Here is a 17,239-nt window from a genome sequence, read left to right on the forward strand (position 1 = left end):
CTGGGTGGGAATGCAAACTAACAGAGCAGTGCGTGTGTCAACCCCGTGTTGAAGGACAGGGGACAGGAGGGCTTGTGGGTGTGCTAACCATGCCTCAATTAGTTCTCTGAGGCAGAGATAGATAATTACTACTTTACAGCCACTGATAGGGGGAACACATAAATTAGGGTTCCAGTTGGGTTAAATGGCTGGAAAACTCAACCAGGATTACAAGGGGAAGCTGGTTAGCTACATGACTTATTTCTTTATTATTTATATTTTATTCAAGTTCCTGGAATCTTTCCTGCAGCCCTCTTTCTGGTTGTATGAAGGAGCAATGTACAATATATGGGGATACCCCCCCTCCCCCCAATACCTGATCTCAGGGCCATTTTTAGTGGGTTGTAGGGCCTAGGGCATTCCTTTTGTATTCCTGGACCATTCACACCAAAACCCCATTATCCAGGAGCCAGCTGGTTAAGAGACTACATTGGGGGTGCTATCAATGCTAGAGATAGAATGAATTAAAAAAGAGAAATGTTATCCTCTAGACAAAAAATCAGCAAAGAAACAGCAATCCTAAATAGCTCACTAAATCAGACGGACTTGACATCTTCAGAACATTTCACCCCAAAGCCACGGAATATAAATTCTCAAGTGCACATGGGACATTTTCAAAAATAGACCACATATTGAGTCACAAGCAAAGTCTCCCCAAATTCAAGAAGATTGAAATCATATACCAAGCATCTTCTCAGACCACAATGGTATAATATTAGAAATAAAAAAAAAAGAGAAATGTTCCTTAGGGATTGAGCGCAACATAGAAAGGAATTTCCTGAGAACTACTCTGTCAGGGACTGTACCTGTCTGAAATGCAATACCCCTTGATATTCTGTAAGGTAGTTGTCACAAACTTCTTGTTACATTTGAGTGAAGCCACGGACAATTGACAGGCAGGTAGTTTGCCCAAGATCCTAGAACTAAGTTCCCGAGTTTCCAAGCTGGATTTCACCCCATACTGCTCTGTGCTGAAGTGATCAGTGCTGGAGTGCTGGAGGAATCATGCTCATCCTTCCTTCCTAAGTGGTTGTTGGTTTTGATGGCAAAAAGTCGAATGACCCACCCTCTCACCCCCATAGCCCCCCATGCTGATGGCGTCTGTGGCTCCTCTCACCGCCAGAAAACGAAGCTAAGTTATCTGCTGAAATGAGAGGAGCAATCTCTGAGGGAGCCCCAATCCCTCCCACTTCCAATAGATTCTATTCTGGGGATTCCTTGGCCATTTCTCACAACCCTCACCTTAGCTTCAGGAACTGACCCACAGTCTAACATTTAGACTCTAAATCAAGGGGGTGGTGGGGAAGCATGGTCCATGAGGAGGCCCCTAACATTCCTTTACTTCAAGTTTTAGCTTCTCAAACACCTGGACTGCATCTCCTTCATCTCTGTTCCCCCCCCACCGCCGAATCCAGAATGGGCCTTGTTGACAAATGTATGGCCTGTCGCTCTAAAGTATTGATAGGAACAGAATTCTTCACTTTAAGAAGCCTAGCTGTTTGGTGTTTTTGTTTTTGTTTTTTAACTTATTATTAAATGTCAGGAGTTTTTTCCTCCAACAGGTATGCACTTGACTGTATTTGCTCCTGCTCATGGTGGGCATGTGGAGAAAGCCAATGTCCCATGCCATGTAGTCTGCCTCTTGACCTCTTTAACTATCTATTCCTAGTGCTCCTAGTTTTTGGAGCAGAAGATGCCCAGGCGGTCAAAACCGTGAGATGAACCAGACTGGGAGTGCTCATGTCCGCCAGGGGGCGCTGTCGGCTTGCAGAGCAGAGCACAGTGGTCTTGGGCTCCTAGGCGCCCTGGAGACACCGCCCACCACCCCAGTGACTTCATCACTACAGTACCCGCTTGCTGTCCGTCAAGTACTGCGAGCCAACCCTCATTTAGGAGCTCATCTGGGCAAGGAAAGGGAAAACTAACAAGATTTGTGACATTCTTATTCTCCTAACGTAAAGACCTTTCAAAGAAGGAGATTGCGGTGCAGGCAGAGGGAACGGCAATAAGAAGTGAGGAGGGACAGGAGGGAGAGTTGGGAGGAGAATCCTTAGTTTCACTTAGGGGTATAAGGATTGGGCCCCTGGAGGGATCTTGCCTTAAAGGAGAGAAGGATTTGCCATCCTGCATCAGATCCTTCCTGTGATTTTAAACAGTTCTGGCTTTACATTTGCCATCGCTGCATAATCTATACCTGTGACAAAAGACACTATTCCCTGCCCTGGAGTCTTAAAGGTAAATTAGGAGTAGCAATGGAGTAACCAAACGTCCAGAATGTGTGAGCAATGTATAACCTAATCTGAACAGTCAGATTAGTCATCTGTTAATTGATAAGATATCCACAGGGAGCGTGCAGAAACAGCTGCTACACTTGGTACAGGTATCATGAAACCATCTGCTGAAAATATATCTAATGGGTGTCAGGAGAGAAGATAATAGAGAAATTGAGAACAACAAAATCCTTTGTTTTATCTATCTATCTATCTATCTATCTATCTATCTATTTATTATTTTTTGTTAATCCTCACCCGAGGATATTTTTAGAGAGAGTGGAAGGGGTTGGGGGAGAGGGTAGGGAAGGAGATAGAAACATAGATGTGAGAGAGATACATCAGTTGGTTGCCTCTCACACAAGTCCGTACCAGGGTGGAATGGAGCCTGCAACCGAGATATGTGCCCTTGACCAGAGTTGAATCAGGCTGCTCTTTGTCCTCCCCAGAGCACACGCCCCAGTGTCCTGCACATAGCAGGTACTGAGTAAAGGCTCATGGATTGGTTTATGTCCTTAAAAGTTCCAAGATGCAGACCAACATCCAACACCAGAACTAAAGAAGATGTGGTACAGGATGCTATTTTCTCTGTGGTGATTGAAAGAGTGGGCTCAGGGTCAAGGGAAATGAGGAAGGAAAGGCACCAGGTCATCTGCTGCCCTCATTCATCTTTAAGCTCTATGTTGCGTCTATCCCTCTACCTCCTTGCAGGTGTAAGTGAGGCTTGGAGTCTGGATCATTGCCACGGAGTCCAGAAAGAGATGGAGCCAAAATAAGAAGACATGGCAGACCAGACATGAGCCAGTAACAAGAGGGTGGGCATGGGGTGGGGTGAGAAGCAGGACTGGGTCTCAGGTGGGGGTTAGGCTGGAGCAGGGCCACACCGACACAACTCTGGAAGGTTTTAGTGTCATTGTGCTGCTGTACCTTCCATCCTATGGCCTGGGTGGCTGAATTCTGTTCCAGGGAGCATGTGTGGAATGTATGACAGATCCTGAGCAGGCAGACCTTTGCCGGAGCCATTGGCATTCTATAAACAACAAGCACAGCAACAAGGGCGTGGATATTAGCATTCTAGTCTTAGGTTCTGGCACCCCTCCCTGCTTCTTTTAGCTGATCTAAACAATATCCACAGACTGTTTCACTTTTGATCAGATGGACTATAAATTATCTTTAGATTCGGATCTTCTAACATCCTGTTTTGGGGTGAGTCTTCTGGGCGGGGGGGTGGAGATTACAAAAGAGAAATATATCCATTCCTGAGAAATTGTCTTTTTACGGTATTAACTCCAATTATGCTCTTCCCCGCTTTAGCATGGCCAGTGTCTCTTAAGAGTTCAAAAGCATTGGCAGGTTTTACCAGGTCTTAATGATCTGGTCCAACCTGCCTTACCTTATCGTATTGCCTGCCACATGCCAGGTATAGCTTGTCATCCCAAAGAGCCATGATCTGCACACTCTTCCATTGTTGCCTCCATGCCTTTCCCTTACGTCTCTGCCTCAGGAAGAACTCCTCTTGGAAAGCTTAGATCTTCCGGGTGGTGCCTACCCAGGCAATGGACTGGTCCTCTGTGCTCTCCCAGAGGCTGGTGTTCCCTACAGCTACAGCAGCACTATCACACTGCCCTGGGGACTCTTGCTCTTTCAGTTCTTTTTCCTATGAGCCTTAATTTTTTTTAAATATGTATTTTTATTGATTTCAGAGAGGAGGAAGAGGGAGAGAAGTAGAAGCATCAATGATCAGAGAGAACTATTGATCAGCCGCCTCCTGCACACCTCACATGGGAGATCTAACCTGCAATCCAGGCATGTGCCCTAACCAGGAATCGGACCATGACCTCCTGGTTCATAGGTTGATGCTCAACCACTTAGTTATGCCAGCCAGATAAGCCTTAATTTTAAAAGGAGAGGAGCACCATCTTGATGGCCTTTGCAAAAATTTTTATTTTTTATTTATTTTTTTAATAGTTCTGTGATTTTTAAAAAATATATATTTTATTGATTTTGTACAGAAAGGAAGGAAGAGAGATAGAGAGCTAGAAACATCTATGAGAGAAAGTCACGGATCAGCTGCCTCCTGCACACCCCCCACTGGGGATATGCCCGCAACCAAGGTACATGCCCTTGACTGGAATCAAACCGGGTCCCTCCAGTCCCCAAGGCAATGCTCTATCCATTGAGCCAAACCGGTTTCAGCTTTGCAAAATTTTTTATATCATCTTTCTTCCTTTAGCCTCTCCGAAAGACCACCAGATGACTAAGTTATAGCTGGAACCAAGGGCATTTTACTCAATGTCTACATCAATGGCTGTCTGTCTGTCAGGACTATGTACAGGGACCAAGAGAAGGAGGAAGTAAACAGTAATTAATGATTAGAATTTTATTTAAAAAATATATTTTATTGATTTTTTAGAGAGAGGAAGGGAGAGGGATAGAGAGCTAGAAACACTGATCAGCTGCTTCCTGCACACTCCCCACTGGGATGTGGCCACAACCAAGGTACATGCCATTGACTGGAATCAAACCTGGGACCCTACAGTCCGCAGGCTGACACTCTATCCACTGAACCAAACCGGTTAGGGCTGATTGGAATTTTACATTCGAAATCTTCCTCCTGCAAGTGCTTCTTTTTCTCTTCACATGAAATCTGGAGCAAAGAGTTACTTTAGACCAGATCTGCTGGCCTTCCCAAGTAAATGTAAGGGCCTTCCCCTAAACAAGCTTCCACCTGGCATTTCCACGGCTACCCTGGAGAATACACATTTTCATTTAGCCAAGTTTGAGAGTAGGGAGGTGAGAGATTTATTTAGAAATAAGGATGCAAAAGGGCAGGAAATCAGCAATGTTTGCATGTAGACTATTAGCATCCTCCCGTTTCATATACATATTCATCCAATTCAAAACAGGCAGTTTGGCCAAGTCTTTTAGCTACAGCCCACTCTCCCAAACCCCACCACGGAAAGACTTATAACTGAAAGTAGAGGTCACATTGGCATTGGTTGCACAGGAGAATTACAGTGTGATTATTCACATGTGTAACAAACAATCTGCTAAGAGGCAGATGCTGCCTTCCTGTAACCTTACTTAGGTTGCAAAGAAGAATAAAACACTTCTAAGAATGCCTACTCTCCAAGATGGCTACAGATCCTATTTAATATACTTGGGGGTCTTGTCTGGGGGTGGGATACGATACTATTAAAAAAGTTGAATTCAGTGTGTCCATCATTCTAAAAACGGTTTCCTGTTTAACATACTGGAGAGGAAGGATTTTGGCCACTGTTTCCCAGTCCCTTTGCTTGTGTGGTAAGACAGAACTCACTCAGAGAAAGAGTAGGTATGAAACACTATGTAGTCAAGGCTCCCTAACCTCATGAAATACTTGCCTCTCTAGACTTCCCAGCAGGGCCAGGGCTAAAGGGAAGGCAAGTGAAGCACTCATCTTTTAGTATAAAACTTCAGGGGTGCCAATAAGCTCAGTAATATAAGTAATATTTTAATGTGATTTTTAAAATGTTTTAAGCTTTGAGTATGTTCATGCTAAATTTTTACATGTATTTTTATTTTTTAAAATATTGCATTGCCCAGCTGGTGTGGCTCAGTTGGCTGAACACTGCCCCATGCACCAAGAGGTCACCAGTTCAAGGCCTGGTCAGGGCACATGCCTGGGTTGTGGGCTCCATCCCCTATGGGGGGCATGCAGAAGGCAGTCAATCCATCTTTCTATCTTGCTAAAAAGAAATTAAAACATATTCTTAAATGACGCATTAAAGTATTGTTTATCTTGATGACTGAGTTTATTGGTACCCTTTAAACTTTGCCTCTTTGTCAAGTATCTCACTCATCTCATCCTAGCACTGGTTCGGCCTCCCCAATGCTTTTCCAGATCAAGCTTTGTCCCCTGCCAGTTGTCTTGTCACTTACCGCATGAAGGAAGGGGCAGTGTTTAAGAAAAATACGATGGTGGAAGTGAAAAACAAGGAGGAAAAAGTTCTGATGTTCAGAGAAATAAAAATTAAACATCAATAAGACATCACGCTTGGGCTTTGTCAAACTGACAGATTTCTGAATATAATCTCCAGCTGGTGGGACGGGCCAAGTAAGGCATAACTTTTTATACGTGAACGATCTCATTCCTCTCTGAGCCTGCATTTTAGCACTTTCTCTACCCAGCTGCTCACTCCCCAGACTGCGAGTGGCTTCCAGAAATGACCTGTAAGATCCTGCCCGTCTCGGGAGTCAGAGGATCTGTCACCACCACCTTGGGACTTTTCTGATCACTTTTGCAACCTGTGTATTGCACTTGGTTTTACATTTTGGCCCACACTATCCAGTCCTGCCAGAGCTTAGGACGATTTCTACCAACTCCCTTCTCTTGACTTGGCATTTTGGAGAAGCCGCGGTTTTCTTTCTTTCTTTTTTATTTTTATTTTTTCTCCCATTTGCACAACACAACCCCAGCTCCCAGGTTGCGGAGGTGACCTCTTCCCGACCTCAGTCCCTCTGAGATACTCCAACCAGGACCGCGCCCCGGGCCTGCGCACCCTCGGCCCGCCCTGCCAGGTCCGCGTCCCGCAGCACCGGGCCACCCCTCGCGGGGCCGCCAGCCCAGTCCCGGCTCCTGGCTCCCGGCGGAGGAAATTCTTCCCCGGCAGCCCAGGGCTTGCCTCACGTGACCAGCCCAGGCGGCGGCTTCCAGGGAGAGTTTAAAGGTTACGGAGGAAATTAGCACGGACACAGTCCCGGTCCTCTCCGCGGCGCGCCCCGTTTCCCCCGCAGCTCGGACGGCCGCTGTCAGCGCGTCGATCAGAGCCATCTCCCCGGGAAGGGCGGACAGGGTCCAGAGTAAATATGAAGTCCCTTTTGTAGAACATAAACACAAACCCAGCCGGGGTTCTACTAAGCTCTCACTTTGTCAACAAGTCCTCGCAGCCCGGGAAGTCCAGGGCAGACCCAAAGGGAGAGAGAATACATATATAAAAACTCACAGGGAGCCTTGCACGCCCCTCCCTGTGCAACCCTCCTGCCCCCACCGCCTAGCCCAGCGTCTCCAGACAGAAGGGCAGGCCTGCCCGCGTCAGGGTGAGCTGGGGAGGTCCCCGTCTTCTCCCGTAGTGCGATCCCCGCCACTCCCCTCCGCAGCTCTAAAGCAGTGTTGGCCACAGAGCTCCGAGGCGATCGCGGCCCGCTGGGCCCGGAGGAGAGCAAAGGGCAGGGATCCGCAGATGCAACACCCGCACCCCGGGCCCCGCGCCGCCCTTCTCCGGGGTCCCGCGCGGGCTCCGGGCCTGGCTCCCCGCCTAGCTCCCCTGCCACCGCGATCCACCAGGCAGGCTCGCCCGCTTCTCCGCCGCCCTCACTCGGGCTCACTTTTCCCGTATTGCTCCCCCAACCGGCAAAACTTTCTATTTCCCTAAACACAGGAGCGCGCGCGCGCGCCCTCGCCCCCCCCCCCCCCTCCTCGCTCTCTCTCTTGCTCTCGCTCTCTCGCTCCCTCTCTGACGTCTTTTGCGCATTTCCTGCATTAGAGGGAGGGAGACTCGCTCGCACACCGACGGAGGGGAGAAGGGACCGAGGGGGAGCGCCGGCGGGTGGCGAGCGAGCAGCAGCCGAGCGCGGGGCCGCGGAGAGCGCGGCGGGCGGGCGGGCGCCGGCGCCCGGGAGGTGGGGCCGCGCGGAGTCGCAGTCCCGGCCCCGCCGCCGCGCCGCGCACCGCGGGAGCCGGCCTGCGCCCCTCGCCCCGAGCAGCGGCCACCCCGGCTCCGAGACCGCCCGCGCCGATGGCAGATTCCGGGCTCCTGGCGCCTCCCGATCGCCGATCGCATCGCGGCGGCGCTGCTTCGTCCTAGAGGCGGCGGCCAGGCTGACGGTGGGGCTTGTGGATTTATTTAAAAAAAAAAAAATATTTGGCTTCGAGGAGGACCATTTCCTTTCGACATGCATCCCTCCGGATAGACTGCACATCCCTCGGTCCGTCCCCCGCCCCGCGCGGCCAGAGGCGGGCGCTGGGTGTGCGAAGAGGATCCGGGTTGAAATCTGCGCCCCCGGTTGGTTTTCGTCCCCGCCCCGCCGCCCCCTCGCCCTCCCGGAGCCCAAATTTCCCGGGGATCATGTTTCCCAAAGGTAGGTAAGCGCCCGGCGCGGCGCCCGCTCCCCGCAGCCCGGACCGGGAGAGCCGGCGAGGCGGCGAGACAGCCCCCGCCGCTGGCAGAGGAGCCCACAGCTCCGCTCTGCTTCTGGAGGTGCCGCCGGTGGCAGGGGGGAGAGGCTTGTTCCAAACACGGACGTCCCCCAGCTCCCTCCCCCCCCCTTCCCTGTTTTCCGTTAGGAACCCGGCGAGGAAATCCATGCACTCCCTGAGGATCGCCCGCGCCCGGGCGCAGCGCTCCGAGGTGTAGGCAGAGAGCGGGGTGGGGCGAGAGGGACCACGGAGCCCCCCGCGGCTCCCGACACCGGGGGCGCGTCGGTTCTTCCTCCTGCCCCCGGGGCGGACGGAGTGACCCCGGCCCCGCTCCACGCCCCGACCATGGTCGTGTTCAATGGCCTTCTGAAAATCAAAATCTGCGAGGCTGTGAGCCTGAAGCCCACCGCCTGGTCGCTGCGCCATGCCGTGGGGCTCCGGCCGCAGACGTTCCTCCTGGACCCTTACATCGCCCTCAACGTGGACGACTCGCGCATCGGCCAGACGGCCACCAAGCAGAAGACCAACAGCCCGGCCTGGCACGACGAGTTCGTCACCGACGTGTGCAACGGGCGCAAGATCGAGCTGGCCGTCTTCCACGATGCCCCCATCGGCTACGACGACTTCGTGGCCAACTGCACCATCCAGTTCGAGGAGCTGCTGCAGAACGGGAGCCGCCACTTCGAGGACTGGGTGAGTCTGGCGCCTCCCTGGGTCCAGGAGCCCAGTTATGGGGTCCGGGGGGTGGGGGTTGGTTGGTGGTGTGAAGGAGCGGCTCAGGGCCTTGGCATTGGCCATAGGGTGCAGGGACTTAACTGTCACCTGAAGTGGTGTGTGTGTGTGTACCTAAGTCTCAGTTTCCTTGGAGAAAAGCACCATCCACTTGGTCTGTGGGGAGAGGCAGTAGGCATTGGAGTAAAGGAGAAGAGACTTGGGAGGAGGGTCTGGCTCTTTGGCCCCCTCCAGCCAGCGGGTGCTACAGGGAACTCGCAAGCTGAGAGAGCCCTGAGCCAGCGCCTGAAGGTTGGCCGGCGCCTTCCGCAGGCGCGTGGTGGGCTGGCTGTGTGTGAGTGTGTGTGGGTGGGTTCCTCTGTCCTTGGAGAGAGGCACGTGGAGCCCTAGACTGAAGGCTTCTTGCACGTCCTGGCTTTGTCCTGCTTCGCCGAGCCTGGAGCTGCTTTATTTTTTCCTCCGGAGGAAGCGAGCTTGTTTCTATTCTGTGGCCTGGTGGGTAGCTCATCTTCGGAAGGATGTAACAGGGAGAAAAATGTGTTCTCCTCTAGGATGCCACCTCCAGGGTGGAGGAAACATCAGCCCAGCTTGTTTTGCCCAACTCATGATCTCTCCGTCCAGAATGGGTGTTGTATTAGAAAAAAATGGTTCTGCTTGCGAGTAATTGAAAAAAAAAATCAGTGCTTTGAAGCCTACTTACAGTTTCCCTGTTTTAATTTTCAAGATATGTGGGCTGAGATTCCATTTCTAAGTCTGAGATTGAGTTAATTGATTACACTGTCAAAATATTAGGGGCTGGGGAATAGGCCTTGTCCATGGACTAGATAAGCTAAGTTCTTTCAGCCTCAGTACCCAGAGAAGCAGGGAGAACACAGCCCTGCTTTACCCTGCCTTACCCACTCTAGGAGGGACAGTGTTAAATGAGGAAGTACATTTCTGTATTTTTAGAAATTCTTGTTACCTGTTTCCACCAAGAGCAGGTAGGGCGCTGGGTGTATATGTTTTCAGGGTTCTTTGATCTACACAAGAAGGGAAGTATCTGCTTCTCGTAGAGAGATGGAGAGAAATCACCTTCTAATTACTGAGAACAAATACTTCATGATTGTCCTAGGGTCAGAGGTTGCACATGAATCACCTTGGCAGATCACCTCACATATTTTTTTTTTTCAAGGCAATGGACGTTTAGGGGGAAAATCAGAAAAAGCCTCTTCTCTTTATTCTCAGGGCTGTGGTGTGGTGTGGGCTGCCCGAAACCATGGTTACAGACCTTTCAGGGAAGCTCCAACACACCACACCAAGTACATCCCTGGGTGATTTGTGACTTAACACTTTGGGAAGCAGGCAAACTTTGGTGGAATCCCAAAGGATGCAGTGCCATCCCATTCCACAATGCCCCGTACCTCTGCCTCCCTCCCATCACCCGAGTCTCCACTCATTCCCCATGTCCTTTCCACACATGCCTGTCAGTACTTTTACTCATGAAAGCAGCATGAGTCTGAGAGGGAGATGAAGGGATAAGTAATTTCAGAGCCAGACCTTAGTACTAAACAACTATGCTTCTGAAGTTGTGAGGACTTGGGGCCTTTTGCTTTGTATGCAGAGGAGGGAGCTTGAGGGGAGACAGAGAGCAGGAGGTGCGCTTTTACTCAGAGAACAGGTCTTGGTTGGAGGCGGAGATAGATGTCTGAGTGTCTCTGGTGGTGCTTTGCCAGGGGCCCACCCAAACCCTGGGCACAGCAGGGCACCATTCCCACTTCCAAGCACCTTCAGTGAAGCGTACAGTGGCCAGTAGTCTTGCTTGGTTATCTTTCTCTAAGCTTCTCAAATTCATGCTGGATTTGGCCCTAGACCAGGGCACCTAGGGCCCTGGCACGTTTTACCGACAAGGACATTGCGTCCCAGAGAAGCTAAGTGGTACCCGAGGTAACATGGCAGGTAAAAGGGGGGGGGAGTTGGAGGTAAGGCCCACATCTCCTCTTGCTCACCCCTGTCTGGTGGAGAACTGAGCCTCCCCTGCTCTGTTTTCCCTGCAGATAACGTGTGCTGTGTCCCTGAACAGTTTTATTGAACATGATAATTTAAAGAGCTTTCAAAATCATTATCTCACAATCTCTTTCGCCTTATAGCAAGTGTGAATTAAGTATGGCAGGTATTAGTTTTAAAGGAACTTGAGGTACAGAAAGGCTGAAGGCATCGGAGAACGAGGCAAGAAGTGGAGCTGGTTCTCTTTGCTCATCTAGTGTTGTTTTCACTGGAAGGTGGACATGCACCAGCAGAGGTGACTGGCCCTTGGAAACAGCCAAGTTGCACGGGGGCTGAGTAAGGTCACCTTTTCCCAATCCCTTCAGCCAGGGCACCACTTACAGAATCACACCTTCAGGCAGAATTCCCCGGGCCCAGGCCTTGGCGCTCTTTACCTGGCAGAGATGAAGAGATACACCTTTCTCAGGAGTGGCTAAGAACTCTGAGGGGGAGCTGGAGCTGCACGATGGATTCGTCTATATTCGCCGATTGTTGCTCAGATTCAACCAGGGAAGGTTAGCACTCTAATCCAGAGGTAAAAGAGACGATGGCTGACTCTCTCTAGGGGCTTCCATACAACCAGGCAAACAACAATAAGGTTCTAAATGAATATTTGAAGGAATTCAGAAAAGGAGTAGGCTAGGAGAGCTGGAAGGATCTGGAGGGTTCCCGAAAGGAGGCATGCATTGGGTGTGAAATGTGGGTGACATTGAAAGAGGCATTTATAAGAGGAGGCAGTGTTTCATGGGCACGGACACAGCTGGAATAAAAGCGGAGGATGCCTGTGGTCAGCCTCGGAGAACCGAGGAGGAGTAGCGTGGCTGAAACGGAGGGTGCCTGTCAGAAAGGAGCGGGCAGGGTCACATTCCCTAAATGGAAGACTTATTATCTGGGTACTGCCCGCGCTATTATTTACGTAATAGTTTTCAACATTGATTCTTGACTTTCCACTTGAGCCCCCGTCTTCATGACATCACAAGTTTGGATGCTGTTGTTAGGACTTTCCTTCATTCGCATGAAAATAAACACATGGCCTCTCTGAAATAAAAAGAAAAGAAGTTCATCTCAGGTACCTCTTCATTTCTGATATGGGGTATGCATTTTGGAAATACTGGAGGAGGAGGGAGTTTAGACAACCAGGTGGGTTCCAACGTGTTTAAAAGCCAGGCTGAGATCATGATTCTTCAGATCACGGGAGACGCATCAGCTGTGATGACAAAGGGGGTTCTTGAGAGAAAGCTTATCCCGGATACATGGGAGGATTTCACTTGTGCTTGAAGCAGAATCCCAGTAAACACTGTAGCTATAGCTTGGTTTTCCAAGAACAAGATAATAACGCTACTCAGACTTCTGTGTGCAAATACAGACCCTCCTGCCCACCTCCGGAGCTGTACATTCTGTGGCTGACGGTGAGTGCTAGGAGTCCTCATTGTGAACAAGCTGTCCTCAAGGTTTGGCTCAGAAGATGCTTTGGGAAACCCTGGGCCAGAATAGTTCCAGGTAATGAATGTATCTAGATTTTGTACAGAAATGTCCTGAAATTTCCTAGTAGGCCTTTGTAAGTCCAAAAGCAGTATTTATAAGCATAATTGTATAAACTAGAAATGTGGGGATCCATGTTAGAATCAGAGGCTAGATGGAGCTACATTAGCATTGAGGGCAGATGGTGGGGAGCACGATAGATGGCAGAGAGTGTGGATGAAACATGCAGGTTGACAGCTGGCTGGTCCCCTACACACTCAGGAATTTTTTGTTTTTAAAATATATTTTATTGATTTTTTAACAGAGGAAGAAAGAGGGCTAGAGAGCTAGAAGCATCCATGAGAGAGAAACATCGATCAGCTGCTTCCTGCACACTCCCTACTGGGTATGTGCCCGCAACCAAGGTACATGCCCCCGACTGGAATCGAACCCGGGACCCTTGAGTCCGCAGGCTGACGTTCTCTGTATCCAGTGAGCCAAACTAGTTAAGGCCACACTCAAGAGTTTGCTCTATAATTTAAATAGTCTACTTAGGTCTATGTACCGAGCTCAGTTCCCTATTCCCTCACCCCCTTGCACCATCCCTGCCTCTGAAGACATCTTTGCTTAGGGTCACTCCCTTGGTTTATCCTGTAGAAGAGGTGCTGAGCTACTCATAATGCAGAGGTAATGACAAAGTCATCTATCTATCTATCTATCTATCTATCTATATTATTGATTTTTACAGAGAGGAAGGGAGAGAGATAGAGAGCTAGAAACGTCGATGAGAGAGTAACATCGACCAGCTGCCTCTTGCACACCTCCTACCGGGGATGTGCCCGCAACCAAGGTACATGCCCTTGACCGGAATTGAACCTGGGACCTTTCAGTCCGCAGACCGACGCTCTACCAGTGAGCCAAACCGGCTTCGGCGACAAAGTCATCTTTAAAACATTTAAAAAAAATTATTTCAGAGAGGAAGGGAAAGGGAGAGATAGAAACATCAATGACTAGAGAGAATCCTTGATCAGCTGCCTCCCGCACACCCCACACTGGGGATCAAGCCCACAAGCCAGGTATGTGCCCTGAGTAGGAATCAAACCATGACTTCCTGGTTCATGAGTTGACACGCAGCCAGTGGCCAAAGTTGTCTTTTGAGAGGCGGCTCAGCAGGCGCTTACAGGCAGAGCTCTGGAGACAGGATGTGTAGGTTTGAATCCCATCAATCTTTCGTGACCTTGAGTGAACCGTTTAACCTGCGCTTCTGTTTTTTCCTCTGTACAAAGTGGGCGACAATAAAAATAACTCGTTAAAATAAAATGGGGCTGTTGTGAGTGAAAGGAGTCAATATCTATCAAGTATTACAGGCCAAAGCCTGAACCTTAGGAAGGGCCCAATGAATGCTTACCTGTTGCACCTATTGTTATGTCTCCTAAGCCTCCCAGTTCTTTACTGAGCCAATTATTCTACAGCACCTCAAGAAGCCAGCTTTACATAGTCTCCAAAATATTTCTCTTCAGTAGGGGCATCTTATTTGGCAAGGATTGAGACACTAAAGTTTCTGTTTCATATTTCCAATACAGCATATTGACAGGGCTTCTCAAACCTTCCTACCCTGCTGATCCTGAGATGGGCCTGCATCCTGTTTGGAAAAGTTAGGCTTTGGGGCTGACTCCTCTTTGGCACAAGGATTCCGAGGGGGGAGATTCTTACAATGCAAAGGCTAAAGGAGGGCCCCTCATGGTTTAGATGCTGATGCCCTGGGCGAAGCCTGAACACAATTGTAATTAAACAGTCTCTGCTGAGTGTCACCTGAGGTGATGGCCTGAGCACACCTGGATCCACACTGCCCCAAGGTATATCTCTATCTTCAGGACTTTTGTAGGGAAATCTTAGAGGAAGTATGGAAATTTCCATCATCATTTAAATAGACCGAGGTGGGAAGGGGCTGGGAAGAGGGTGGGGAAGGACTGGGAAGGGTCCATGTGCACCAGAGAATGGCTTAGGCACAGAAAGCCTGCGTTTGTTCCCCAGCAGTGGAGGGTCTGTGAGTCTCTTGCTACTCTATTCCCTACTGACTCCTAAAATTCAAACCTTCTGATTAACAATTATTCCCTTTGGTCCATAATGGGTCGTTTAATAACTACCCTAAGGGTTAGTCCTTACCCCATTGCTATCACACCTCCATCGCATTGGGGCTGTGAAGTTCTAGGGCAGTCAGCCTTGTCTGTCGGTCCTGTTTCTCCTGTGTGTTTTTGACCAGCAGCCACTTGAGAGACTAGTTGAGGCCCTTAGCTCCTCATTGGGCCCCTTTCCCTGGAAGCTGAGTTCTAATCACAGGTGCCTCTAGCACTCACTAATTGAGTGCCTTTGGGCATGGGACTGAACCTATGCTTTAGCTGTTATAAACCCATTAATCTGTAATGTGAGAATATAACAGTTCTTCTGTCTTAGGCTTGTTGTGAGAAACAAGGGAATCTCTGTAAAGATTTTAGCAAAGGGCCAGGCTACCATACATTTTAACAGTATTATGAGTACTTGAAGAGTTATGTGTATGTATTCATAGTTTTATAATCTTAAGTCAGACTATAGATCCAGTGAAAGGTATTTTTTTCCTTGAGTTGTGAATACATTTATAAGAAAAATCTCACATAGTCTACACATAAATTTAATTTAATTACACTTAACAAATTGCCTTTTTGAAAATATAACAATTCCTCGAAATAAGGTTGTTTTGGGAAGTCCAGGAATTGTGGCCACGATAGTCAAAGGTTAATTACTTATTGGGGCATATGAGTAATTGGAAATAGGGGTCTTTGGGAGCCGCTATTTTGGTTTCACTGTACTAATTCTATCTAGCTTCATGGATTTAAATATATTCTCAATGCTGTTGACTCTAAATTCCTAATTCCAGCCGTTGCTTGCTCTTGAACTTCTGAACTCACATAAGTGACTGCCTTTTTGGCGTTGCCATTTGATTAAAATTTTTTTTAAAATAATTTTTTTGTATTGATTTCAGAGAGAGAAGACACACACACATACACACACACACACACACACACAGAGAGAGAGAGAGAGAGAGAGAGAGAGAGAGAGAGAGAGAGAGAGAGAGAGAAAAAGAGAGAGAAACATCAGTGATGAGAGAATCATTGGTTGACTACCTCCTGCACACCACCTACTGGGGATGGAACCTGCAGCCCAGGTATATAGGTAACTTGACAGGGAAGAACCATGACCTCCTGGTTCATGGGTCGCTGCTCAACCACTGAGTCACATCGGCGGGGCAGCCATTTGGTTTTGTAAAGGACATCTCACACTTAATTATGTCTAAAACTATATACTTGATTTCTCCCACCTCCCTCCCTGATCTAAGCCTCTCATAGACTTCTTCCAGCTCAAGAAATGGCAACTCCATCCTTCCAATTGTCCAGGCTGGAAAATGTGAGAAGCCATTTTTGATGCCTCATATGCAGTCCATCAGCAGTATCAGTTGTCTACCTTCAAAATATCTATCCCAGGTCTGATGATCTTTCTGGCACCACTCTGGCCAAGTCCTTATTATCTCATACCTAGGATATTTCAGTAGCCTCCTAACTGCTTCACCCAACATAACCAGGTCACGTCACTCTGCACATAAATCCCTTGGGGTAAAAACACAAGTCCTTATCATAATCTGCAAGGCTAATATGGTCAGGCATCCTGTTATGAACACTGACCCCATTGCTCATTACTCTTGACCTTGCTCACTCCTTTCCCAGACATACTGACCCACTGACACTCCTTAAAAATATTCACCATGCTCCCTGCCTCAGTCTTTGCACTTGCCACGTCATCTTTCTAGAGTGTTCCTTCCCCAGATACCTCATGGCTCAAGTTTTTACCCATTATTACTTTCTCAGTAAGGCTTTTTCTAGCAGTGCTTTCTAAAAACTTACCCTCTTCTTGACATTTTATATGCTTCTTTCCTGCTTTATTTTGCTCTTATACGATAATTTTTCTTATTTATCTTTATTGTCCATCTCCAACACCAGAATAGAGGTCCTGTAAATGCAAAAGTTTTTGTTCATGGCTGTATTCTTGGCACCCAAAACAGTTTCTGGCACATTGTTGAATGAATGAAATGAGTGTGAGTACCTACTACGCTAGATACTGGGGGCTTGGGAAAAACAAGAGTTGTGTTTGGTGTTATTCCTGCATTTGAGGAGTATGAAGTCTATTTGGGAAACCCAGTATGGCAAGTGAACTCCATAAGAAATCATTCTGTACAGTTGAAAGAAGGAAGAAGGAAAGAATATTTTACTTATAAGAATTTGTATAGTCCACTAAGATGTCTTAATGAGGGAATGCTATTTTATTTCCTACATATAGCAATTTCTGAACTGAAGTGTCTCCATGAAGTCTGAGGTTCTGTGATTTCAGTAGAAATCATATACCTTCTAGAGGCCCAGAGCCTATGTGAGATGCTGGGATGAAGGGAAAAGGAAAAGGCCCACATGTCCTTCCTTTGCAGAGATTAAAATCAAGTGTATATGGAAAA

General features: G+C 48.5%; 1 protein-coding gene across 4 annotated transcripts in view; it reads left to right on the forward strand.

Moving 5' to 3' along the window:
- The first annotated feature begins 7,790 nt into the window (after positions 1 to 7,790).
- Positions 7,791 to 17,239, forward strand: part of PRKCE (protein kinase C epsilon) — a 436,609-nt gene continuing 427,160 nt past the window's right edge. The window contains exons 1-2 of one of the 4 annotated variants that reach the window (XM_045580706.1): positions 7,792 to 8,429; positions 8,635 to 9,180. In XM_045580706.1, the coding sequence (XP_045436662.1) occupies positions 8,833 to 9,180 (348 nt within the window). In that variant the 5' untranslated portion in view covers positions 7,792 to 8,429; positions 8,635 to 8,832. Of the gene's footprint in view, positions 9,181 to 17,239 lie in introns of all 4 variants that reach the window. The other 3 variants (XM_036435210.2, XM_036435208.2, XM_036435209.2) reach the window with 3 other exon arrangements.

This window comes from Pipistrellus kuhlii, unplaced genomic scaffold (genome assembly GCF_014108245.1).
Source record: "Pipistrellus kuhlii isolate mPipKuh1 unplaced genomic scaffold, mPipKuh1.p scaffold_m20_p_13, whole genome shotgun sequence".
Classification (NCBI taxonomy): domain Eukaryota; kingdom Metazoa; phylum Chordata; class Mammalia; order Chiroptera; family Vespertilionidae; genus Pipistrellus; species Pipistrellus kuhlii.